This window comes from Calcarisporiella thermophila (assembly GCF_041956535.1).
Source record: "Calcarisporiella thermophila strain CBS 279.70 unplaced genomic scaffold VTP21scaffold_16, whole genome shotgun sequence".
Taxonomy (NCBI): domain Eukaryota; kingdom Fungi; phylum Calcarisporiellomycota; class Calcarisporiellomycetes; order Calcarisporiellales; family Calcarisporiellaceae; genus Calcarisporiella; species Calcarisporiella thermophila.
Genome location: NW_027192206.1, coordinates 48,079 through 73,716, shown reverse-complemented (window position 1 = coordinate 73,716; position 25,638 = coordinate 48,079). Strand labels below are relative to the sequence as shown.

Below are 25,638 nucleotides of genomic sequence, written 5' to 3'. Positions count from 1 at the left end.
CAAGTTGATTAAATATCAAATGGGTAGTGAAAGTATAATTTTGAAAAAAAAAAAGAAAAAGAATGAGGGATCGAATAAATACTAGGACCGACGTAGAAGGAGAAGGAATGGGGGGAGTAATCCCCAGAGCTGTAAGTATTTTGTATTTTGATCCTATACAATCTAAATCTCACGAGTAGGAGAATCTCATCAATGGCGACCAATGTAAACCAGAAGAAAAAAGTAACTGAGTAATAAAAATGAGTCGGGGCCGTTCTTGCATTCCAAACTGGTCAAATCTGCTATCAGATATCTGATATCTCTCTTGCTATTCCAATTTTACTGTAAAAATCATCACGGGAAATGAGAAATGCTAACGATAGAAATAGGTATTCTAACGAAAATGAATCACCACAGAGGGCATTGCATGTTATATTTTGGTCGGTATAGGTGGTCTTCCCTAGCCACACATATCGCTTTCAAGATCCTCTTTTTACTATATACTATTTAAAGACTGGTAATAAAAAACTGTTTTAAGCTTGCCTCCGTTAGCTGAGCATCGAAATTGCCGATATTGCTAAAAGAGAGATAGGCTGATGATCTACTATCGAGTCTACTTTGAAAACAATTACCAGAGAAAATGTCCCTATCAAACGCCAACTCAGACACCGTTGAATAAGATTCTCCTTTCAAACAATAGCTTATCATATAGATGGATTGAGTACAGATTACAACTATCAGAGAACGTGCTCTTTATTTTTTTTTGTCGTGCTATCGTATTTATCAGCCTTTGAAAATACACGTAGAAAAGATAAAGTAGATATAGGCATATAACGAATTAGATATGAACTATGACCGCAGGCAGTTGAGATCGTCAGTCCAATCTTCGCTACCGACGCAGTGCCTACACCTAAACAACCCCCTTGGATCGACTGACTTTTTTAAAGATTTGAGACGTGAATAATGGCCACTGAAATAGGATATTTGCCGCTCTGGATAGTTTGGATCGGACTCGTTATGTAGCAGCCAGAATCAGGTGTAATATCCTTAAGCAGCTGAGTAGCGCGTGTTATTGATGCTTTCCGGCGTTGGATCTCTTCCATCGTAGCCGTATCTTTCCAGGTGCTCGGCATGACAACATGTAATAATGCCTTTCGCCAAGCTGGATTAATCGAAGTTTCGTTGTTATCATTTCGCGCAACTGCTTAATTGGGCGAGTTTAATGAACGAAAAGGATAGCATCGTTAAGGATAGCGCAATTAGAACAAGGAAAACATTTGTATATAAACGATTTTATATTTGATTATTTCATCGTACATAGTGGGGCTAATATTGCTATCATTACAGGTAATTACAGCCTCATTAGAGGAGGGGAGGTTTACAATCAACTTTTAGATGCAATTATAATGCAAAAATGCCAAGTCAGATGCAAAATAGAAGAAATTCTCGAAATACTTTGGTTTTAGTCACATATATCTGATTCAGTGATCGCTATAAAATTCCCACCAGCTTAATTGAATTTTTCTGAGCTAAAACGTGTATGGTATAGTATCCATTGAAGATATTCTCTAGGAAAACATCCGAGGGTATTTATCTATTTTTCTCAGTCTCTCAAAAGCTAGTTAATAAACAAGCTGGTAGTGGCAAATAACTTAGATAGGCGTTAACTGATATGTGTATACATCGAAAATGTTTTTTAATACTTTCATTTTCTGGTTTCCCAAAGACCTATTTATTGCAAATTTTTATGAATATGAATGGCAGTCAGGCAATTTCGACTCATATATAGAAAAGTAAGAAATAAGAAAAAAAATAGCTCAAGTTCAGTGTAAACAATAAGAACAACACCAGTGGGGACTCTTTTTCTGGCAAGTCCCTTCACAGCAGACATCACCACCAGAACAAGGTGCGTTCAGTGGTTTGCATCTCTTTTCCAGGGTACCAGAAGCCAAGGCCAATGAGAAAAGAACAGTAAAGATTAACAAAACTATAACACATTTCATTGTTATTGAATTGTTCAAGTTTAGACGTTTTAGAAACGGGTAGCTAATGTGTGGAAAAGGTCAAGGAGTTTCTTTCAGAGAAATAACGAGAGCGAAGCTTGTGGTTCAAGCATCTTTTATATAATTCCAATAACTATTCTTAACGCACCTGCTATCCAAACATAGTATATTTCACGCTTGAGCGTTTTATAGTTGGATAAGGTTATATTGAGAAATGTCATGGTCTCATCTACTTAATTAGGCTCTCGCTCTGTTATATTACGTAGAAGGCACGGTGAAAAGCAATATCCATTTGTGAGCAGAGAAGGTTCTAGTGGTTGTGCATTAAAAACATTGAGGCTGGTGTATTCCAAAAAGTCCAATTTAGGACATTTCAGATATCAGCCAGAATAAGTATGTCGATTTTTCCTTGATTTATGCATACGGCTTATGTGTATGTGTTAGAAAGCACGTCAGTATAGGAGAACACGTAAATTGTCAAGCTTGCAACATACTGGTATACTATATTCGTCCGAGATCATTTAGCGTTATTAGAAAATAATATACATACATAATAAGTCAATGATCAGTTTTATTAATTTTACAAACGAATTATAGAGGAGATATTCAGAAGACATTGTGGTAATAACACCTCATCTAGGTGGACTAAAAGCCAGTTTAGCCAACGGGGTAGCACTGTTTTTCAGCCTTATTGCAAAAGAATCCGGCACAACAATCGCGGGTGCGGTGACAGTCTGCCAAATAGCAGGTCTGGCGCTTCTTCAAGGGATTGCTGGTGGCCACCGCGAGAAGGGCAGAAATGACTAAAAGAGCAAGAACCCACTTCATAATGGTGTGCGTGATAATGTGCTGTGCCTTGTGAAAAGAGTGTATTTGGATGAAGAAAAGAATGGATATGTTTTTACCATGGAGCAGAGATGGTATTTATAATGACTTGCACAGGAATAGGAAATAAATCGGATTGAATTGATATAAAGCGCTGCACTCCGTACTAGTCAATTTCCCCCGAATAAATAATAAAATCGCCTTAATCTTTGTTTATTTTCCAACCGACGATGGCACTACCTAAACAAACTAGGATCTTCTAAAATTGTCCTAGAGCAAAATAATTCCGATTTGATCGCTTCCGATGATGAGGCTTAGTAAAAGTCTAATATTTGTTAAGGCTTTTATATTTACTATTTCTCAAGTTGTGTGCCTTCATTTTTTTTTACAGTTACTCCTTGTTCTTCGAGCATTCTTTTCATCATAGCCTAAGACTATAGCGATTGTCACAAAATTGGGTTGAATCGGAGTATATTAGTTTCATTTTTTCAAGATCTAGCGATTCAGAAAGATTTAAATCTCCTTTATAACGTTTAAATCCAATAAACAAAAGCTCCATATTTTATGATTGACTTGTGCGAAATCTCAAAAATCTCCATAGTTCTTGTATCCTGAATTACCCTTATATTCCTGAAGTTGAAATACAAATATAATTTGTTACCTGCTAGATACACGAACAGAATGATTCGTCAAGCAATAGTTCTGAAGATCCATAGTCGACTGATACGGCGAATAGAGTGAAGGAGAATTTTCTAAACCTTTAAGAGTACACGAGGTGATTTATTTTTGTTTTTTTAAAGCATACTTTGTAACCATATCAGGGTGAGATAACTCAGAATAGCCAGTGCAAACATAGATCTAATATTTCGGTGTTTATTCGGATAAATCACTAATATTGAAGTTTTTCGTATAACAAACAAGTAGCAAAAATTCCAGGATCCTTGGAAAAGATCACTTAATAGCTGCAATAACCGGTTGGCATACAGAGAGGTGCTTCGGGACAACAATCAGCGGGGGTATCGCAGGGTCTACCTGGACCACTACACTTTCTACGATTCTCTGCAAGAGGACTCCCCAAGGCAACCGCTAGAAAGGCGGACAAAAACATTGCGATAATAGCTACTTTCATATTATCTAGTTACTAGCTATAGTATTGGGAATTTTCGATAGCTAATAAAAGAAGTGGAATATTTCGAAAGGTAGGGCAATTTCTTTATGAAACAGACTCACTATTTATAAGAAACCGTGCTCTTATATCGATTTATTAGGGCGTCTAAAATAGCTCTGTTTAATAATCTCTAAGCAAAAAATTCCCAAGCTTAACTTCTTGCCAAGTCCCATAGAGTGATATTCCAGTCTGGCTGCCTATGTTGCGTGGGAAGAATGCTTTTATTAATTTTCGTTCTCATTCCGATTTCCTGGACCCGAAATAGAAAGCAGTCTAGTTTAGAATAAAGTATAATATGAAAAGCATTGTTGTATAGAAAGCAAATCCAAATAACTTGATTGGAAGTGGTTAAAGCAGATGTGAGAATATTTACTACTAGAAAAACTAAGCAAAAAAAAGTTCTTGTGTATTGAAGAAGTGCAATATTGGCTCTGGTTACCCCCTGTCCTTGGCAAAGTTATCGGAAATTAATCGATCCAATCGTTCATTTTTATGCTATTACATTCTCTTTTCCAATATTCAACGCTAACAAGTTGTGTTTTTTTAATAACTCGCGGTAGGGATAGTACCTACTATTTTAGTTTTTCGTATTGGATAAGCACTATTAGTTTAATCACCAATGTAGTTCAAGACGGATTACACATGTCGATACTGATAGATGTTGGTATACAATAAACTATACATCATCTACCGAGTATTGGTTGAAGAAAATCATTAATCTACAGGTTTTGGCCCTCAATACTGGTATCATATACCACATTTATTGGAGACCATTGCCTAGAGGACGAAGTAATCGAAATACTTTTTAATATAGATTGGCTCTGAGTTTAACAAGACAGGGCCTAAAAATTACTCTAAAGCGTGGGATATTCTATAATCAGAGCAAATCGTGAAAAGCATTCAGAATTTTGCGTGTACTTAGTGTTGTACTCAGCGAATACTTTGGACTCATACTATTGTCGGACACTCTTAGGATATTCTTAGAATTTAGCTTCAAGGGTGTCGGTATTCACGTCAATATCCATGACAGAAACAAAGAATTCCAGTCATGATCTAATGCCCAGTATGTAAGGCACTAAACTTTTCGCTATATAGCACATTTATCCGCTATGGTTTTCTCACGTTCTTAGTTGCAATCTAAAATCATTTCGTCGATTGCGGCTCCATAATCACAATGTAAGATTTTCTATAGTGTTTGTGACCTCCCTTCAGGCTTGAAACTTCTAGGCATTTTAGGTGTCAAGTTTGGTCAATTATTACCGTATATTATAAAATGCCCATAGAAAACAAAATTAATAATTATCAATCAGGTAACAATAGGATTTATGCCAACGGTTCGTCTCTTTCCTCTTTTAATGCTTCTAACCCAGTTTTTAAACCAGTGGGGGGAGGAGGAGCGACGGTTCGCTGTTCCACAAAAAATGTGTTCGAGGAGGAGGCTGGGAGCACCACAACCTGCTGAGCGTGATTCACCAGAGCAGTGGCGGCATGGTGCGCATCCCCTTGTTGGGATGCCAAGGAAAGGGGATAAAGTACACGCACAGGCGGTAGATGGAGTTGTCCAGTTTTGAGTGGAAGCAGCGTTACTTCGAAAACGTGCGTGTCACCAGGCTAATGGGGCAAGGGAAAAGATAGTATGAGAAAATGGGTTGCTGTTGGACGATAAAAGCTTTTTTTACTTTAGATCGGAAGCGCTGCTTTTTACGGCCCGAAATTAGCCATGTGTCCATATCCCCCTCTACCTCGTAGTAGAAATCGCGGGAATCATCGTCTGCTTCAGTTGCTTCAATGGGCTGCGCATCTTCAGACGTTGCCCAATGCTCTGATTGACTGATAACTAGCTTACAAGGCACTGGCTGGCCATGATAAAATTTGGTTTTAGCAATGGGAGCAAATTCTACCGACATTACAACCTGTTTAAATTTGAAAAAAAATTATGAATCGCATCCAGTGAACTTTAGTAATGGAGAGTTTACCTTGACAACAGGAAGCTCCATCGAGAAAGAGACAGAAGAATCTTCGAATTTTGTGCTGGAGGCCAGCTCCGCTCTTGTTACTTTGGTGTGGTCCTATATCCAAATTGAAATAGATAAGTACTTGATATAGAAATCATGCTAGGATATTGATTAAAAAGGTCACTAACATTGAAAAATTTTTTTAGTACATCAATTACGCCGGTTTTTGCCTTAATATCGTGATGCTCTAATGCCCGCTCCAATACCTGCCAGTCTGGTGGGGGCGCAAGTGACATGGTTTCTGTCAGGCCGTAAGTTGTGTAGTCTAGGCCGGCAAGGAATGGCTCGAGCTGTTCAACAGCCAAGGAAGCATAATGACCTATACCACTATCCTTTAGTTGGCGGCGCACTTCACGAAAGAGCCATAGCTGAATCTCTGTTTGTAGCGCGCGGTAAGTCGCAGAGAAGTAAAATTTGGCCTTGGCAGTTCGGGCTTTGGTAAGAGGAGAGTAAGTAAAATCATGTGTAAAAATCTCGTATTGTCACTTGGCTTACCTTTGTTATGCTCTTTTCGGTTTACTTTGAAGAGAAGAAAGCCACGCTGCTGAGGAAATAGTGTCTAATAGTTAAAGAATCGTAAGTATAATCGGTATTTAGCGAAAGAAAAATGTGCAAATTGAACTGTACTATGCAAGCGTCTTTTGCGGTCGGGCATGGATCCACTTCAAAACCTTCACTTAGCGCATTGAGACTCCCTCTTATTAATCGCGCAGGTTGGGCGCCATTACAAGAAATGCTCACACATAAATAGAAGCAGTCCTTTCGCCATCGCGGCCATGCTTGTGCATCCACCGGGATCCATACACGCACAGTGCCGGTGGTCCGAGAGGAGAGTTTTGCCCCACGTTTTGTTTCATAGTCGATATGGACTTGGACTCGGTGTGTCGAGACATTTGGAGGGGTTGCACAAGGAATGTTGAGCTCCAGGACACGGTGGGCATCTACTTCAGGTAGTTGAATGTTACCTGATTCATCCATTTTAAGCTCCAAGGTCTGCTGAGAGTCGTCGGAAATATTTTCAGTCTCTGCGTTTTACCCGGAGTCAGTTAGATTAGGTTGGATTATGTTGAACATAGCAAAAACAATAGGAAATATGCTCACCGGGGTCCACTTCCCTGACAGTGCATGAGATGGCTTCTCTCTTAACTATACCAAAGCCTTCCGAAAGGGGTAAAAAGGAGAGCTTTCCGCTATTGATGGGTTGCTGGTGCGTAAAAACTTGAACGAGGCATGTCTCTTGTTCTCCAAGTACAACTATATAGAGGCAAAACCAAGTTAGCTTGACGTCTATAACCTGATATCATGGCATTAGGGTACCATCACGAGGTTGGGATATGGCAATCCGCAGAAATGAAGGTGGCTCATGTACACGGAATTTAATTTTACGGGAGATGATTGATAGGTCGTGAACAAAGGCGAGATTTCCAACCTGAACTCGACACAGCTCGGCAACGTAGATTCCAGAAGTGGATATCTAAGATAGTTAAATATGTAATTAGAAACTTTTGCACACAACGACCAGCCTTGACACTGGTCTTTCAGTTTAATATTTACTGTGCAATGAAGAAGTATTTTGCTAGTGCCGACGGGCAACGATTGGTCATTCGCTCTGAATAAAAGATCATCCAAATCTGTGTTGCTTGTAGTCAGCTCTCTTTTTCTTCCCAGTGTGTTTTGGCTCACAAGTCGCACTTCCAAAGATTTGATTTTCAGTTCCTTGAGTAGAGGACTGTAAATCAGGAATAGTTGCATATGGACAGTAAAATAAACCCGCTCACCTTGTCGAATGAGTTTACAATCTCCAACTCTAAGCGTATGCTCTCGTCGCCCTCCGATGATTCGAGGAGAGAGAGTTGCTTAACGGAGAAAAACGGCTCCATCCCGGTTACTATAACTGAACGAATAAAGCAGAATTTAATATTGACAATGCAAGACCGGTTAATGATCGGATCTATTTCACCTTCTTCTAACTTGCTCGAAGAATCAAGTAACTCGTCAGTGTAGAAATTCTTTTGTTCCTCAGCCAGCTCGCGACGATTCCGTAAAAGATCAATGCACATCTGCACATATGTAGTCACGTGTTAAGGATAGTGGATGCAATTATACGACTACATACTCAATTATATAGAAAAAAAAATAAAAGGATATTTTTTATGATTCCCGAGATGTTTATTGGAGACGGCATTCATTTGGTATAAATAGTTCTCAATCACTGTCCAGCCTCTATAATTGTGGCGTACGAGGATGGATTCGAGGATACGAGATGCCTCGTCGTATTTTTCACGGTAGCTATGAAAAAAAAAAATAGTTTGAAAAAATCCTCAAGTAACTCTTTCAAAGGTTTAGTGTATTTACAAACGAAGTGCCCCCACATCCGCATGCAAGCAGTATTCAATTCTTTTCCGATTGCTCAGGTCACATGCCCGTATAGCTCTCGTGGTTAGTGTCTATCGAATGGAACCAGATTTCAGCAACAGAAATGCAACCATTCGTTTTACAAACAATTACAAACCGTATAGAGTTTATCAAAAGACTCCCGGGAAGCTAGCCCATCCTTCAGTCGCTGATATGTAATTCTTACGGGGCGATCGTCGCCATTGGCTTCTTCCCCATCTGAACTGTTACAGTACAGAATAAAGGGTAATTCTTTGGGGAGATGACCATGGGCTACACCTAGATAATCGAGCTGAAATGGAACATTTCAATTACTGTCTAAAGCTGAAATCATACATAATGCTAGGATGCCTACTTGACGCCGTGCGGCAAAGAGTAGCTCTGATTTTGCCGCATTGTAAGGAATAACAACAGCCGGCTCATTTGCGTACATTTGCATCATCTGCTCACACTCATTAACAACATTCATACACGAGGAGAAGATCCAAGATTCAATGAAGTATTTTCCTAAGCTTTGCTAAAACATAGTGGCAAACTATCGTTATGCTTTGGAAAGCCATGATTAGAAAATAATAATACCAACTTTGTTGTCTCGTAAAGCTAATGACATGGATAAAATGAATATTTGCGCTCTCTGACATATCTCCACGGGATGGTTTAACTTGGCGAGCATGTGGCATTGTCGAGCGAAAAGATAGCAGCGAAAATCAAATAGGGAGATAGCGTTTTGCATGATAAGATCTCGATAGGTTTTTTTGCGAAAATCGAGGAGATCTGCGCTATCGTCACCCTCATCCATGCCTCCAAAATGGCCAAACCAAGCAAGCGCCTTGTCTACATATTAAAGAAAGGCACGTGAGGAGAAAATATGAAATTAAATTTATAGCACCAAAAAGTAACCTCGTAAAACCTGGAAAAAGGATGCTTCTAATTCATCATATTGTCGTAGGGCTTCGTCGTATAAACCCATGGTTTCAAATACATGCGATAACCCCTCCTATAGAATGATGGATATCAGTGCATTTGTAAAATGAAACATGCAGCTAGTGTAGATTAATTTTACTTTAAACATAAAAAACGTGCAATAGTTCCATCCAGGCATCTGCCTTTGTGAATCTAGACGGCGAATGTCCTCCTCGTACTTGGCGACGTGAAGATCAAAGCTCGACATAATACCTTCCTTCATTTTTGTGAGAAAATCACCCCATATCTCCGCCTCTGATGCTTCAGTGTCGTGAAGACGGATGGTTGCACATCTATTCCAATTGAAACGAAAATTCAAAAACACGATCCACATCAAGAAAAAACGTGGCAGGCACTACCTATCCTTTTTCGGTGTGTTGAAATCAGCCTTTATCTTGTCATAAACAGAGCTACGCATTCGAAGGAAACTTGCGGAGTTCTTTGCCGATATTTGGCCAGCAACATACACTATTAGCCATTCTTGATTCTTTTTGGACGTCACTGTATCTAACCAATCCTTTATCTGTTTCCGAACGTTATTACGATATGTCTCACTGTCCTATAACGCGTGAAAAATAAAAATAAGCAAAATCATGGATCCATTTTTTTAAATATAATTAATTCATGTCATTACTTACATCACAAGCTACAAAATATAAATTCAAATATGGGTATTGGATATGCAGCATATGCTGAGGAGATGTGTCGGGCGTGAATCGTTTTAAATCTATCTCTAGCGAATGGATGGTACGAGCAGGATGCTGGGCCGAATTCCAGTGCAAATTTTTTAGTGGGATGCGCGATGAAAGTTCGTCTGCGATCTGTGGCCACAGGCCATATTCATCATAATCTAGCAGAAATTATATGCATCGATAAAACATATTAAAAACGAGGGAATGTTTCATTACTCACACGTGACAACTACTCTTTTCACATCCATTATAATTTCATCTGCGATGAATTAAGCTCGAATTAGCGCAAACGCACGAAAGAAATAAAAAAAAACTAGTCACGAATCTAATAATTTCAAGCAATTAAGATGACTACTCTCATGACTAGCCCTTAACTTGGAGGGCCGTTAACTGGCCACTTTTCGTTCAAATGCTAAGGGAAAAATTAACACAATTTTAATGCCTTAAAACATATACATACGCCCTCTTGCATACCCTTTTCATATACCTGGATATTAACAGAATGGTGCAAAGTTTTGGGGAAGAATTGCCTTCTCCAGACGATTTGGTGGCAACATGGGCATTTCTTGAGGAAGGTATTAATCAAATTATGAACCACATGGAGCGAGGATTTGACTACCAGCGTTTTATGAGCTTATACACGTAAGAAAACAATTGCCTCTTTACAAATATGTGCGTTTGGTTCTCTAATAAAATTTTGATATGAATCTCTCTACATATAGAACAATATATAATTACTCGACAAGTTGTAAATCAACCATGGCCTACAGCCCTTCTGGAAGAATGATACCGAGAAGTATGTATTTGAATTTATGCACACCTTTTAATTACCCTTCTTAATTTCTCTCTTCGCCTAAGCTGGAGCGACATTTATGGGTGGAGATCTGTATAGAAATTTGACTATATTTATTCAGGACCACCTTAAAAATATCGTAGAGGTTAGTATGCGGATATGAAATATAACATTCTGTAAGGTTTATTTTAAATGTTGGATTTAGGAATCACAGAACCAAACTAGTGAATCGTTGTTACGTTTTTATGCGAGGAAGTGGTCCAGGTACACAATCGCCGCTGGCTATGTGCATCATGTATTTCAATATTTGAATCGCCACTGGATAAAAAGGGGGATTGAAGAAGGGCACAAGAACGTGTTTGAGGTCTATATAGTACGTATCAAGCTAACATATGCTATCGTATTTCCGTTGTGTTAATATTACGAATGGTGTAGTTATCGTTAGTTAGTTGGAGAGACCATTTTTTCATGGCCGTTCAACATAAAGTAACGGCCTCCATCCTTATGCTAATTGAACAACAACGTAATGGGGGTACTATCGAATCAGATTTGATCAGAACTGCTATAGAATCCTACGGTAATTTGGGAGTTTGACTGTATTAATTCTTGTGACGAGCGCAATACTGACATGTCGTAATCATAGTTGCAGTCGGAATGGATGAAGCTGAACCTAACAAGACCGTACTAGACATTTATCAGAAGTATTTTGAGACACCATTCATTGAAGCAACTGAAGCTTTTTATCGTGCCGAGTCCAAGAAAATTATTTGTGAGCATAGTGTTCCTGAGTATATGAAAAAGGTAGTGATGTGAACATTACATGTTGGGTTTGTTCATTTAAACGAACTTTGTTAAATAACAATATACATATATACACATTTATAAAAATCATAGGCAGAGACTCGCCTTAAAGAAGAGGAAAATCGAGTCAAATTGTATCTTCATCAAAGCACCTTAAAGAATGTAAGTTCGATCATTTGATGTCAATGAGCCACCCTATAAATATTTCATTTTTTTACTTTAATAGCTCAAGCTTATATGCGAAAATGTTCTAATTAAAGAGCATATTGGTCTTATCCAAGATGAATTTCAGGGCCTACTAGATGCCGAGAAGCATGAGGGTATTTATCGGAAGTCATCTGTCGTTTGTCTTTGCCCATATCATCCTAATGTATATTCCCATCAGACTTGCACCGACTCCATTCTCTCCTCTCACGGATCCCGCATGGCTTGGCTCCTTTGCGAAATTTATTTGAATCGCATGTTAGACGAGCCGGTTTAACCTCTATCGACAGAATTCTCCATGGAAGTAATGAAAGATATCAATTAGTAAGAACTTAATGAGACGCTTGTTCTGATTGCAATATATAATCGTTCCTCTGCAAATTATTAGAATTCGAGGACCTATATTACGACCCTTCTCGAGGCTTATAACAAATATCTCGAACTCGTCCAAACAGCTTTCTCTGGTGATCCTGGCTTTGTGGCTTCGCTTGATAGGGCATGTCGGGAATACATCAATCGAAATAAAGTAAGTAGGTCTTCAAGCGCAAAATCCCCCGAGTTGCTTGCTCGGTACTGCGATTTGCTGTTGCGGAAAAGCTCCAAGTTGCTTGAGGATCGAGAAGTGGAGGATCGGTTAAATGATGCAGTGAGTTTGTTTATTTTTTTTTGAACTGAAGAAAAGATACCTAAATTGCTCGATTATTAGATGATAGTGTTCAAATATGTCGAGGATAAAGATGTTTTTCAGAAATTCTATAGCAAATTGATGGCGAGACGACTGGTGAATGGAATATCTCTGTCGGAAGACGTGGAAATAAACATGATATCCAAATTGAAGGTAGACAACTCTTTTTGATTTCGTGTATTCTCTTTTAACACTCGTTTTCACCTTTCTTAAACAAACTACAGGAATTCTGTGGCTATGAGTACACCTCAAAACTTCAGCGAATGTTTACTGATATAACACTTTCCAGAGGACTGAATGAGCAATTTCAAGTTGCAAAGAGGGCTCGTCACGAACAAGAGCTTTCCACTGGTATGTACCTTATTTTAAAGCTACTAAAGCATTGTTAGTACATTCATATGATGTATTTCCAATAGTTGATTTCTACATCAACGTTCTTGGTACATCAGCCTGGCCACTGAACCCTCCCGCTACTCCATTTAATATTCCAGAGGAAGTATGTCATTCTTTTTTTATGGAATAATCAGATCAAATTGTCTAATCAGGTGCCCCAAACCTATTGTGGCTAGGTGATCAATATCTACCATGAGTTTCAGACATTCTACCTGAATAAGTACTCAGGTCGCAAACTCAATCTACTTAGCCATCTTTGCAAAGCAGAGCTCGTAGCGAATTATCTTAGGGTAGCCAGGGCAAATTACACTTTCCAAGTTTCATTTTATCAAATGGGTATCCTACTGCAATACAACGTTGCGGATGTTCATAGCTACGAGGATCTTGCCCAGGCAACGGCCCTCAATTTAAGTGATCTCGACGCCCAGCTTCGGGTCTTGTGTAAAACACGCGTGCTCCTACTTGACCAGGGGGCACAAGTGGGCGATCCGGGGAGCCAATACAGGCTTAATTTTGATTATAGGAGCCGAAAAATTAAAATAAACCTCAACCTGCAAGCCAAAACGGAGGTGAAGGCGGAGGCCAGTGAGACTCACAGGACCATCTCAGAGGACCGAACTTGGCAAATAAGGGTAGACATCCTGGAGAAGTTACAAGCATTTTCTTAGCCCTGATTCTTACTCTCTTTTTATGTGGTTTGCAGGCTGCCGTTGTCCGCATAATGAAGACCCGAAAGAGGATGCGACATGTTGCATTGATGAACGAGGTGCTCACGCAGCTGAGGTCTAGTTTTATACCGCCAGTACAAGATATTAAAAAGTGTATTGACTTCCTTTTGGAAAGCGAATACATTGAACGTGTATCAGGCCAGTATGATATGTACAGCTACGTTGCATAGTTTTGGACTTGGAAGGGGTTAGTTTATGTCTAGAATTCCACTCCCTAAATGTATATATATCCACACTCTATATTTCTCTGTGCATTTTTGTAACGCTATATATTTTTATGATCACAATGACTATGTTTAGATGGTTTTGCCCTATTTTATTATTGGTATTATCTTGAAGATGTATTCCTGATATACAAGTATATAAATTATTAAAGCCTGGTTCTATAGAAGTTCAATAGAGCTTCAAATTCCCTGTAACCCGATCAATTGCGGATATTGGACCTGGTGATGTAGGAGGTTCACGTTAAACCGATAGAATATGATAACAGTTACAAAAGGGAAGTTTACCAGGTCCAACTGCCAGCACAGTACGTGATCCAGCGGCTATCTGCGTTCGGCCCGCATCCCGAATACTCTGAGCACATAAACCCAATTGTCTCGCTTTACTCTGCAAGTCGAGCCTGTACATCGAAGCCAGGGAAGTTAGTCTCTAAGTTAGGTCTGAAAACTTATTGTATATACATTGCTTGCTCGCTCTCCACTTTAAGGGTGACCTTGGCCTGGCCAGATCTTTCCCATGCTCTCAAAATCTTGGTTGAGCAGAAAAAAAAATAGGTGAAAGAGCCATTAACTAGTCCGAATTCAACATCACTCACCTTAGGACATTTCCGTGTAGCTTCACGATAGCAAGCTAATGTAGCGTGAGAGCACTATTCAGGAGAAAAATGAGGTCACTACCAGAGCAGCAATAAAGATCGTAATTAATAATGATGCACCTGCGCGGCAACTTTTCCTTTTGTCATTCCAAGATCAGTTCTAACTACGAGTACCTGTGGTAAAAGAAATTATTGAGAAATCCACTGACCATACGATACATTACGAAACTTGGCGGTATACCATCTTATAATCGTCATTATATACATCGATTCCCTCATCTTCCTGCTCACTCAAATCTTCCCAATCATCATCGTTGAAGGAATCACGCTTTTGCGCCGCAAAATTTCTGGATCCCAGAAAATATCCGACAAAAAATGCAGTGGTTGCAACTATTAGAGTTGATGTCACGAAATTTGCACGGAGTAGATCTTCCATTCTGTCTTGGACTCTCTAGATGCGTAGTTATTTTCGACCTTGGAGACGTCTAGATTGGAGAATAGCTGCGCCACTGAAAGTAATCCGGGTCGAAGGTTTCGACTTTTTTGGCAGTGACAAGTGGTAAACGGTCCGTGCATTTAGCGATTATAGAAAAAAAAAGGGTAAAAAAGGGCAGCTTGCGAGAGTTAGTGCGCTCCATCAAGTTCTCTGGTCAATGAGCGAGGAACTATCTCAATGAGTTTCACAGTTGTGAAACTCATTGAGATTCATAATGTTTCGGAGACTTTAGACATGAAGTAGTCTCGCATTACTTTTGGGGGGGCTGGGTTTCCTAAGCATTTTCAAAAGTATGCCTGGGGTAAATTCAACAGCCTCTTCTACTTTTTCTCTGCAAGACTATGCAGCATGACCTAGTGAACGACAAGATATGATCGTTTAAACTCGATAGCTGGTTCCATGGCCAACTTTTCGATTGACAATATCGTTAATACTGGCTCTACTCCCCACCTGTGGTAGAATTTCATATATTGAGAACGCTTCGATGGCGTGTTTGCGCATGTTCCCCAAGAAGGATACTTTTCATACTGATTATTCAAACGTCGGTGTGCTACTCTGGTAACAGGCGGCCTCAACTGCCTGTTGTCTATTTGAGCCGTAAATCGACCCAGCTGCAAAATCCATAACATCGTAGTCATCCAATGTTGTTTGGCCATCTCTGCTGTCATTATTCTGACTTCAACTAGCTCTTCAGGATGGCTGCGATAGACCTGTATTTCTCGGAGAAATACAGGTAAAATGTCGATTCCCTCCACACTAAATGCAGCGCACGGCCATACCAAATGAAAAAAGTCTTGCTCACGCTGTTACACACGTTCAATTTCGGTTGACGCGTTGATATATCTTATGAATTGAACGGGTGAATGCGGCATTCAACGCTTGATGAGCTTAAACAAAACCCTGTATTGACTTCTACGAAACCTTTGAAGCTTAAAAAAGCATCAATAAAAAAAAAGAACATTTCTTTAGAGGAATTGGTCCGGCTTACACCCGGGATTTTTCGAAACATGACTCTCGCATGGCAACAGCAGATGCAACCAGGAGGCTAGCTTTGCCCTAATACACAGTTCTGCAAGAGACATGCATATACTAGAAACCTCCTGTAATTCAATTGCCGCTTAGCTTCCCAAGGAGCCCCAACGGTAACCAGTTTATGTAATATATGTAATGTGCGAGGTATAGAGATGGGCTTCGGGTCTGCTTCTTGGCCAGGACTGGCAAATTTGCCTCAATGCTGACGGGTCTTCCCAGCTGGATATTTGGCCGCATTGGCGCGTCTTGAGGATTTGGCCAAGAAGCGCGCCACTCATTTCCTCCGAGTTTTTGTAAAGCTTGCGGACCGTCGAGTTTAATTTCAGTCGACAGCCAAAACAAACCAACAACTTACAAAAAACTCCCATGCTGAGAGGAATTACCGAAGCCGTGCAGTACAGCCAGCGGGATGTCCCGGTCTGCATTCCAAGGGGCCGTGTGGGCGCGATCCTCTGTCGTGGGAAAAGGACCGGCCTCTCCGCGGTAGCGAGAGGGGGTGGTGAGCTTACAGTGGGGAGGGCTGGCTCTTGACATTATTGATTTATGATCAGCCACCATCCGCTCACCATTCAGCCGTGCACACCCTTATTTGCTAAATAGGAGGACTGAGGGGGGATGGAACAGGGCGTGGAACAAGGAAGAGCACCGGTATACCAATGGCTTAAGGGGGAGAGGGACGGGTTGCAACTTAAATGCGATATGCAGTATTCCGCTTAGGAGAGGAGCAAGGTTGCATCACATAGGCCGCGCTGGCAGATTTAAGACCGCCTCTCCAAGTTTAAGAAGAGCGGCACGCGACAGGACGAAGCGGAGAAGAGGCCCAGTGGGGCCACAGGCGCTGCCGCGAGAATCCTGCCAAAGCCGGGCTGCGATCCGAGTCCCGACGAGGGGACTATGGCCGCCGAGCGGATGGGCGGGAGAAGGCCAAGGTTTGGAAAACAGTGTTGGGGGGATGCGGGGCGGCGGAGTTCTGAAAACGGGAAATTGGAGATGCAAAACTCAAGCGTTAGGATATATGAATCAGAGCTGGTCTTTTCGCCCCGTGTTTTCCACCATCCGCCTTGAAATGCCTCACGGCGAAGCCATTCGACGGCTGTAGCGCACTGCAAATCCATCAATGCCGCCAAGCTCAGCACGGCCCCTGCTCCTCCAGGAGCCTGCGAAAGACAAGAAGCGCCGCATCCAGGAGGCTTGCCAAGCTTGCCACCAGCGGAAGCAGAAATGCGACGGGAATCTGGGGGGCTGCTCTCGCTGCAAGAAGAATGGAATCGAGTGTCGGTACCAGGAGAAGAGCGCGCGTCGAGGCCGCCCCAATCGCAACGTCATCCCCAACGAGCGGATCCTTTTCTCCATCAACCACCAGCTGCTGCTCCGCATGCGAGAGCAGGGGACGTTGTTTGGGAAATTCCAAATGCTTCTCAATAAACTCGACTATATCATCAGCGGGATGGGGGTGAGCAGTCCCGGGGCATATGCCATGGCTCGGATGAGGATCTCAATTGACGCGTCTTATTTTTTCATAGATAAAATCAATGCCTTCCACCACACTGGATATCGTGTCGGTGTGGCGCTGGGCACAAGGGATGCATTTCGGCCACTCGCCAGGCACCAGGATATTGATCAATGAAATGCTCGGCATCTTGATCGAGAAAATGAGCTCATTGAGCGTTGGCGAAACGGTTCAGAAGAATTTCCCAAAGCTGATTTCCAGCGACGACGGCGCTGATCCATCCATCCCCATGTTTCAACATAGAGATCCTCTTAAAGCCATCACCGATGACCAAGCCCTTCTACTCATCCATGCTTTTTTTCGTATGCATTTTTTCCCGAACATTCTTAATCGCACCATCATTTACCGAAATTATAACGAGCATCGTATCGACCCCATCCTCTTCTCGGCCATTTTCGCCTCAGCATTAAACATGACCTGCATCCCTATCTTCAATCAAACAAAGAATGGGCGACCGGGTTCGGTTTTTGCGGAATATGCCCTCTCGCTGCTTGAGAGCGAGCCCTACAAGGCTTCCCTTGAGAAAATTCAGGGCCTCTTCATCCTGGGATGCCATTTGATCTACGTGTCCGAGACGGACAAAGGAATGGCCCTGCTAGCAACGGCATGGAAAATGGCCACCGAGCTGCGGATACCGGAGCAGGACTCGGACCAATTCCGGGAGAAGCTCGATCCTCTAGAGCGGGAGCTCCGAAACAACATCTGGTGGGCGATGCGCATCGCTTTCACCTGGGCTTATTTCCAGATCGGGTCAAGGATTGACAAGGATATGGTGGTGACGAATATGCGATTGCCGGTGAAGGACGAGACCGAATCCCTCTTGTATGCTTACGACAAGGCCCATGGGAATGTGTCGCCCCTGGAAGAGCACGCCTACTCAATCCGTTCCTTCTACAACTCGGCCTACCTATCGGTTGTCTTGTCGGAAGTGTGGCTTCGTATTGTCCCCATGTCCGAATTTCGATCCATGATAGATCCCGAGAATGCGGTTCCTGCCGGCGACAACGAGCTCCCCACAGGGTCGCTCGAAACATCGCTCCGTTTCAATCTAGATCGATTGATGAACTTGATTCCACATAACTTGAATCCCATCAACGCGGCTGAACTATTGCTCTATCTCAACATTCTTCGCATTCACACTTACTTCCCAAAGAGAAGGGGCGACTTGTTCCTCTTCTTTGAGGACACGTCCATTGCGGAGTGTACTATCCCCGCCGCAACCATTGTGAATTTGGCCAAATTTGTACTTGATTTCCCCGACAACCAAATGCTGCACACCATGGTCGTGTTCGGGCTGAACACAAGCGCCTGTGTGCATCTTCTCCTGGCGGAGTCCGGACCCAGTGAGGCCCGCGAGGAGTCGCTGTTGTATCTGAGCAGGACACTGCACTTATTGAAGAGCAAACACCTCGGCATCCGCGATATTAATTTAATACGGACGCTTGAAGACGTGCTGGCTCGTTCGAGGCAGGACTTCATCTACGAACTCTCTCCATCGCCCTCTGGCACCGACGATGAGAGCCAGCCGCTGGTCTCTGTGGTCATTCCTCGTGTTAGTTTGACCCCCATCGCTAAAGTACAATCGGCCAACCAAGTTGCGCCTGCTTCCGTGCACCTGGTCGCCATAGGGGTGTCCGCGCGGATGGAAAAGCCATCGGCTGAGAAATTTCGGTCTCAGCGGGAACTGGAGGGGTGGTCGGAGGAAATGGTAACGGCTATCCTCGACGAGTTTTCCCTCGTCGCATCGCAACCGGGCACCACAGGTATACTCGTGTTGGCTCTTGTTTTTTCGACTTGTGCGCTAAAGCCCTAGTACTTACTACTCTCCTTTCTTTAGATATCGCCCCAAAGGAAAGGTCTCCTTCTACTCTCCCTCCCAACACTCCCATCACTCCCATCACTCCCATCACTCCCATCACCCCAGTGGGGGGTTTCGATCAGGACGAAATAGCCTCGTGTAGGAAGCATTTCGATGGCGGAGAGGTGATGCAGATGCTTTCCATAGATACGCCTAGTTTATACGAGTAACAGCTACCTGAGGAAAGAGAAAAATACTAAGCTAACCTCGGGAGACACCACAACCCCTTTCATTCCTATTTCCTATTTATTTGTGCACTCCTATTTCTTGGACATTATTTATTCACAAGTCACTACTTGCAGGGTAGATGTAAGTTAACATTATTGGGATAGTTTGTTTTAGTTTTTCTTTTTTTTTTTTGTTCAATGACACTTTGTTACGGCATCGGAAATAAACTTTCCGACTATGTGCTCATCTGGCGGTGATGCCAGTGCTCTCTCTCTCTCCAGTGACCCATGGGCTAGGGCGGTACACAAGATGGACAGAGCTCATTTTCATCCATTGGATGGTCAACGGCCTTTTATTATCATGGCTGGCCCTTATATATGCTTAACAAGGTTGCATAAAAAAAATAGATGTATAACCAAGCACTTAAAGTGGATAGAGGAAAACAACTATTCCAAGTGTCTAAGTGGATTTCACGGCGACTCCGCCGTAGCTCGCCTTTTAGTAACGGCCATATCCCTGCGGGGGGTTGTATCCATAAGGTCCAGGGCCAGAGGGCGGCGCAGGCTGTGGTGCGGCTCCCGACGGCGGCTGCTGCTGGTAAGGATAATTGGAGTTAACCGGTGGAGCCTGGGGTGGGTAGATGCCAGGCTGCGTTGGGGGGGGTGGGGGGGATGAGTAGTAATTACTTGTTTTAGGAGGCGGCGGGTAATTATAGGAGACAGGGGGGGACGCGTAGCTAGCTTGGGAAGGTGGTTGCTGCGGCTGTACATCTTGGGGCTGACTGGGTTGCTGTGGTGGCTGCGGCTGCGATGGTTGAGGATGGGAAGGATGCACAGGGGGTTGTTGTGGTATCTGCTGGGATTGCATGTGTGGGGATGGGTAGCTAGGGTAAGGACCGGTGGACATTCGCTGGGGAGGTCTTTGTGCCGAAGGAGAGTAGGGCGGAGCGCTGGCAATAGGTTGCTCGGTGGTGGCGGAGGATACACTTTGAGATTGTTGGTGTTTTGAGTCGAGAAGCTCAGCTATCACAGAATAAAAAAATGAGCCCAGCATGAAAATAATAAATCACTTCAACTTTGTATTTACCCATATCTTGAGTAGACAAGGGCTTTATTGCCGATGCTGGTCGCTTCACCTCTTGCTCTTCTTCGTGTGAATTGTCAGGTAGTGCCTCTAGTATCCTTCCTATAGTGTCGCGCAAGTTCGATAGCTCCTATACGTGGGATATCGAGATGACACCGTTAGCCATGGTGAAAAAAAAACGGGCAGTAAGCAAAATGCAAAATTACATGTTTTAGGGAGGTTAGACTGGAAGATGAGAGCGCCAAATGACGGAACTTGCTGTAAAGCGTGTCTGTATCGGCAACAGGAAGTGGTAGAGTTTCTTTATCTAAGATAACCCAATGACGTGTTAGATGGGCATTCAACCTCGATGTGAAAATGAGACACAATATTTACCAAACACCGATACTTTTAAAACGTTATTGCTACTCACAGCATGAGCTATGTCAGTGTCATCTGTGAGGCATACAAGATCGCCATCTAAGAGATGAATGATACAATGCCGGTTACGATCATGCCCTTCTTCATCAGCAAATAGTCAAGTCACCTTCATCAGTGTATCTCAGCACCAAATTGTCCAGATTTCCAGAGAGCTTGGGCCGGAACAAACGTTGCATCATGAAACATAATCTACAGAGGGAGGAGAATTTCATGTGGTCGAGTCAATTTAATGTCGAGCATGGATAAGAAAAAAAATACTCTACTCGTCATAAGTGGGGATGTTAAGGATGGGGATACGCCTGATTTCGGTGGCACATCGGCATTTTACAATGATGGTGGATCCCGCGTTGGATACAGGAACCACCTTTCGTAGATCTTCGTAATTCGTCATGAAAATGCTTGTGAGCAAATATCTGGTGTAGATATGGGAGGGGGAGATGTCAGCCGCCACCATTATCTTTCTCTCTTGGCAATAGAGATGTCTAAGCCACAGGCACGTGCACTCGAGACGGCAGCAAAATGTTTTTGTTTATTTTTTCACCCTTTTTTTCTTCTCTAGCGTGGAATTGACGTATTAATTATTCCTTTCATCTCCTCCATTTCATAAGCAAAAATGTCGTTCCGTGGAAAACCCTGTTACAACTGTGGCGAATGTAAATGACAAATTCTCTATTCTTTATTTTTATCCATTGGAACTGGAATATTTCCAATATAAGATGATTCTTTATGGGCATCTTGAATTTTTTGGAACGACTTGAATGTTCTTCTGGGGGAGGGTTGGGGTTAATGATGTTTGTGTTTTGTTGTTGTAGCTGGTCATCAGGCTCGTGATTGCACAAAGAACTCGCCCGTGTGGTAAATGATCTGACCTAGCATGGATAATTCTATACTTTATTTTTCTCATCGTGTTTTCCCTCAACCACTCAGCTATAACTGCAACCAGCAGGGTCATCTGAGCAAAGATTGCACTAATGAGCGTGCGGAGAAAACCTGCTATCGATGCAATGAAACTGGTCATCTTGTAAGCAATGGGCAGATAATGCATCCTTCTATATTAATCTGACCCACTGCGTTTAAACAGTCCCGAGATTGCCCAAACTCTAATCAGGAGAGCAGCACTCAGTCATGTTACAAGGTATGTATCAGAATGCGCGCTATCTAGCCTTTCATCTCTGAAATTTAATGTTTCTTTAGTGCGGTAACACTGGCCACATTAGCCGAAACTGCCCTGAAAACAGAGGTCAACAAGGAGGCTATGGACGGCCGATGAGCTGCTATACCTGCGGTCGGACGGGCCACATGTCGCGCGATTGTAGGCAGGGATCAAAATGCTATAACTGTGGCAACTTCGGCCATGTTTCCCGCGATTGCCCTAGTCCTCAACAAGGTAGGCCTCTTTCTTGAGTGAATGACCAGTACAAGGGAAGTAAAATAATTGGATCAATCCGTCTTCTTCATAGCCAAAAAATGCTACAAGTGCCAACAAGAGGGTCATATCTCCCGCGAATGCACTCAGGTGAACTAATTGCAAATCAAATTCACTTCAGATCTTTTATACTCTTTTACTCTCAAAATATAAATGCTTTATACTTAATATATCATTATTTCGATTTTCCTTTTTTTTGTTTGATTTGAGGATATTTCCGATTTATGTTACATATATATACGTGTGAAGTAACCTTATGGTCTTATTTTTTTTCGATATTAAAGAGTTAATGTATTCATTGGATGGCCATGATAGTGTTAGAATAATTACGACATAAAACTAGTAGTGCCTGGATGCGTCGCTTCCTTCTCCCTCTCTTAAAACAGCTCACTAAATATATGCAGATAGGGCGGTGATAACTTGACAAGCCTTTAACAAGTAAACACTGGAAAAAGTGGTGGGGTGGGATGAAGCCATAGATCAGAATGATGGCTCGAAACTAGAGTCATCTTCTCAAAGCATTTATGCCGAATGTGACTTAATTACATGACAAGTCACGCAATAGCTCCTCCATCTCCACCAGTGGAGGCTATCTATTAATTTTCCCTTCACTTTTCCCCTTGTTCTCTTAACCCCATCTTTGCCGTTTTCAATTACCGCCCTCTTCCAATTCACCCATTTTCCCATACTCCACAGTGGCTGCGGTTGTCTGAGCATTTCTTCTCTTCCCTTGGATCTTATTTCTTTTCTTTAATAATTTTTTGGGGGAATTAGCTTTTGTCATATTCTTATCTCAAAATATTATCCGCGTTTCAGGAGCCTAATCTCAGCGTGAGGGTAAACTAGAACCATGACTACTCAAGAAGAGCCCAATGGGGTGAATGGGCTCAATGGCCACATGCCACGAACCCGTTTCCAGCCCCAAGAGCTAGTTCGCTTAATCGTCCAGGCGCTGCAAGATCTAGGTTACAAGTATGAAAGCCCTTAATTCATAGGAACGACCATTATCATTCCGATGGAAGATTACTAAATCAACTTTGATTGTTTAGCGAATCGGCGTCGGTATTAGAGCAAGAATCGGGATATATGTTGGAATCAACAGAGGTTGCGAGATTTCGGAGTGCAGTAATGGCGGGAGATTGGTCAGAGGCTGAAGGCCTTTTGACAGGGCTGGGGTTAAATGAAGGAGAAGACCTGCAGGTAGGTTTTCCAGCGTCGAATGAATCGCAGGGGGAAATGACATTGTCTTAATGTATTCTTTTGCTTGCCAATAGAAAGTCAAATTCCTAATTTCTCAGCAAAAATATCTCGAATTGCTTGAAGCTCAGCAACTCAAACGGGCATTACACGTATTGCGAAATGAATTGACACCCCTAAGTTCAGCACCTGAGCGATTACATTCTCTCTCTAGGTTGGCGCGCACGTCTTAATTGGTATGACACGTGATGCTGATTTTTTTTTTTTGCATTTAGCTATATGATGTGTTCAAATCCGGAAAATTTGAGGAGGAGAGCAGAATGGGATGGGGCGGGTGGTGTTTCCCGCGAGAAACTTCTATTAGATCTCCAACGTATATGAAGTTTTTTTATTGGAAAAGGGAGGGATGGTTTCAGCTAATCTCTAAATGGTTTTGCAATTCTTAGAATATATTTCTTCGTCTATCATGGTTCCAGCAAGAAGACTAGAGACGCTGCTATTGCAGGCAAACGAGTACCAGCGTGCTCGTTGCCTATATCATGACACCGATGACGACACTCTATGTCTTTACACGGATCATCAATGCACTCGTGCCAAATTCCCATGCGTGACACGGCATATTCTTGAGCAGCACACCGATGAGGTTTGGTTTGTAGCATTTTCCAACTCTGGACGCCTCTTGGCATCTGCTTCAAAAGATATGACGGTCATCATCTGGGATGTCGAGGTAGAGCACAACGCCACTATTGCTTTGTAGACAGGGGTTCCATCTCTGACGCTAATGTCTTACTACACTTTATTAGGAGGGCAAATCTATTCGAACACTAAGGGGACATACAAAATCTGTATCGTATGTGTCTTGGTCGCCTGATGACACCATGCTCCTGTCGTGTTCATTTGATTTTGCAGACGGAGTCAAGATTTGGCGGGTTGAGGTAAAATATCACGATACCATCTATTTTCGCTACCCACACACTCTTTTGAAAATTATTATCCTAATAACCCCTACCTCCTCTGTTGTGATACAAGGATGGAGAGTGCATTCGTACGGTGCAGAAGCACACTGAGCAGATATCTGCGTGTGTGTGGCTGCCGGATGGGGAACGGTTCGCCACTGCTGGTTTTGATTTCAGCGTATATCTATGGGTAATGCATATTCTACACAAACACCATTGTGTTGCAGATGGGACTTTCACCTACAACTGGATCTATACAATTGCTAGAATGTGGATGGGACACTAATTCACCGATGGAAGACTCAGCGCACACGGGATTTAATCGTAGATCCTGCGGGACGTTTTCTGATAGGGGTTTGCAATGAGCATCGGATTCGGAAGTACAACTTAGAAAATTGGACAGAAGAAGTGTATGCTATTCTAGTTTTGCTTTGTTTCATTCAACTCTTTGTCGAACCACATGGTTGGCTGAGCGTTTTATTAAAAACAGGTGCATTCAAGAGAGCACGAGTATAAGTTCAGTGTGCCTATCACCGGACGGCAAGCTCCTGTTAGTGAGCCTGCAGCCCTCTGGGCTCCATCTCTGGAACTTAGAGGACCGCACACTAGAGCGTAAATACACGGGGCATCGACAAGCAGACTACATTATTCGTGCATGTTTTGGCGGGCGGGATCAACAGTTTGTTGTGAGCGGAAGCGAGGATTCGTGCGTTTACGTGTGGCACCGGGATCACGGAACACTGATCGAGGTGCTCAAAGGGCATACGTCTGTGGTCAACAGCGTGGCCTGGAACCCCGCAGATCCTTTGATGTTTGCATCCGCGAGTGATGATAAATCGGTTCGCATGTAAGCTCTCCTTTGAGGTTTTTGCTTTTCACTCTTCTCTGTTGCACTGACCCATTTCTCTTCGTAGTTGGGTGGATACGGAACGGATGAATCGGCTGCAGAAAGATATGTAAAATTAGCACTCCTGTTTGTTTTCTTTTTCATTTTCTTTTTCCCTGTTTCTCTTATTTTTTTTTTTTATTTTC

At 42.5% G+C, this 25,638-nt stretch overlaps 8 protein-coding genes across 8 annotated transcripts; 5 read left to right on the top strand and 3 right to left on the bottom strand.

The window, feature by feature from the left end:
• Positions 1-5,298: 5,298 nt before the first annotated feature.
• On the bottom strand, positions 5,299-10,287 carry VTP21DRAFT_2936 (uncharacterized protein; the record flags this gene model as incomplete). Its single annotated transcript, XM_069393183.1, has 21 exons — positions 5,299-5,586; positions 5,655-5,888; positions 5,952-6,044; positions 6,119-6,423; positions 6,486-6,549; positions 6,618-7,015; positions 7,092-7,244; positions 7,308-7,464; positions 7,545-7,706; positions 7,769-7,884; positions 7,951-8,060; positions 8,139-8,279; positions 8,346-8,437; positions 8,503-8,676; positions 8,740-8,901; positions 8,968-9,218; positions 9,285-9,381; positions 9,448-9,640; positions 9,707-9,906; positions 9,986-10,197; positions 10,260-10,287. The coding sequence occupies 21 exons, from the start codon at positions 10,285-10,287 to the stop codon at positions 5,299-5,301; spliced, it is 3,630 nt and encodes a 1,209-aa protein (XP_069249546.1).
• Positions 10,288-10,541: 254 nt separating this feature from the next.
• VTP21DRAFT_2935 (uncharacterized protein) lies at positions 10,542-13,813 on the top strand (the record flags this gene model as incomplete). Its single annotated transcript, XM_069393182.1, has 15 exons — positions 10,542-10,681; positions 10,762-10,835; positions 10,898-10,977; positions 11,038-11,205; positions 11,268-11,409; positions 11,476-11,633; positions 11,727-11,795; positions 11,860-11,953; positions 12,019-12,161; positions 12,226-12,483; positions 12,544-12,675; positions 12,747-12,873; positions 12,939-13,018; positions 13,092-13,547; positions 13,619-13,813. 15 exons carry the CDS (start codon positions 10,542-10,544, stop codon positions 13,811-13,813), a joined length of 2,316 nt encoding a protein of 771 aa, XP_069249545.1.
• A 223-nt stretch (positions 13,814-14,036) lies between these two features.
• On the bottom strand, positions 14,037-14,896 carry VTP21DRAFT_2934 (uncharacterized protein; the record flags this gene model as incomplete). The annotated part of the gene is made up of 6 exons (XM_069393181.1): positions 14,037-14,086; positions 14,153-14,265; positions 14,327-14,394; positions 14,461-14,514; positions 14,581-14,634; positions 14,702-14,896. 6 exons carry the CDS (start codon positions 14,894-14,896, stop codon positions 14,037-14,039), a joined length of 534 nt encoding a protein of 177 aa, XP_069249544.1.
• A 544-nt stretch (positions 14,897-15,440) lies between these two features.
• Positions 15,441-17,053, top strand: VTP21DRAFT_2933 (uncharacterized protein; the record flags this gene model as incomplete). Its single annotated transcript, XM_069393180.1, has 3 exons — positions 15,441-15,514; positions 16,288-16,487; positions 16,752-17,053. 3 exons carry the CDS (start codon positions 15,441-15,443, stop codon positions 17,051-17,053), a joined length of 576 nt encoding a protein of 191 aa, XP_069249543.1.
• A 52-nt stretch (positions 17,054-17,105) lies between these two features.
• On the top strand, positions 17,106-19,526 carry VTP21DRAFT_2932 (uncharacterized protein; the record flags this gene model as incomplete). Its single annotated transcript, XM_069393179.1, has 3 exons — positions 17,106-17,441; positions 17,512-19,261; positions 19,336-19,526. The coding sequence occupies 3 exons, from the start codon at positions 17,106-17,108 to the stop codon at positions 19,524-19,526; spliced, it is 2,277 nt and encodes a 758-aa protein (XP_069249542.1).
• A 496-nt stretch (positions 19,527-20,022) lies between these two features.
• Positions 20,023-21,481, bottom strand: VTP21DRAFT_2931 (uncharacterized protein; the record flags this gene model as incomplete). Its single annotated transcript, XM_069393178.1, has 6 exons — positions 20,023-20,546; positions 20,611-20,737; positions 20,814-20,914; positions 20,983-21,066; positions 21,134-21,216; positions 21,291-21,481. 6 exons carry the CDS (start codon positions 21,479-21,481, stop codon positions 20,023-20,025), a joined length of 1,110 nt encoding a protein of 369 aa, XP_069249541.1.
• Positions 21,482-21,640: 159 nt separating this feature from the next.
• VTP21DRAFT_2930 (uncharacterized protein) lies at positions 21,641-22,552 on the top strand (the record flags this gene model as incomplete). Its single annotated transcript, XM_069393177.1, has 6 exons — positions 21,641-21,680; positions 21,840-21,882; positions 21,955-22,048; positions 22,109-22,162; positions 22,222-22,414; positions 22,488-22,552. The coding sequence occupies 6 exons, from the start codon at positions 21,641-21,643 to the stop codon at positions 22,550-22,552; spliced, it is 489 nt and encodes a 162-aa protein (XP_069249540.1).
• A 751-nt stretch (positions 22,553-23,303) lies between these two features.
• VTP21DRAFT_2929 (uncharacterized protein) lies at positions 23,304-25,566 on the top strand (the record flags this gene model as incomplete). The annotated part of the gene is made up of 10 exons (XM_069393175.1): positions 23,304-23,425; positions 23,503-23,653; positions 23,728-23,864; positions 23,926-24,023; positions 24,097-24,377; positions 24,454-24,585; positions 24,680-24,796; positions 24,874-25,016; positions 25,097-25,453; positions 25,521-25,566. The coding sequence occupies 10 exons, from the start codon at positions 23,304-23,306 to the stop codon at positions 25,564-25,566; spliced, it is 1,584 nt and encodes a 527-aa protein (XP_069249539.1).
• Positions 25,567-25,638: the final 72 nt, after the last annotated feature.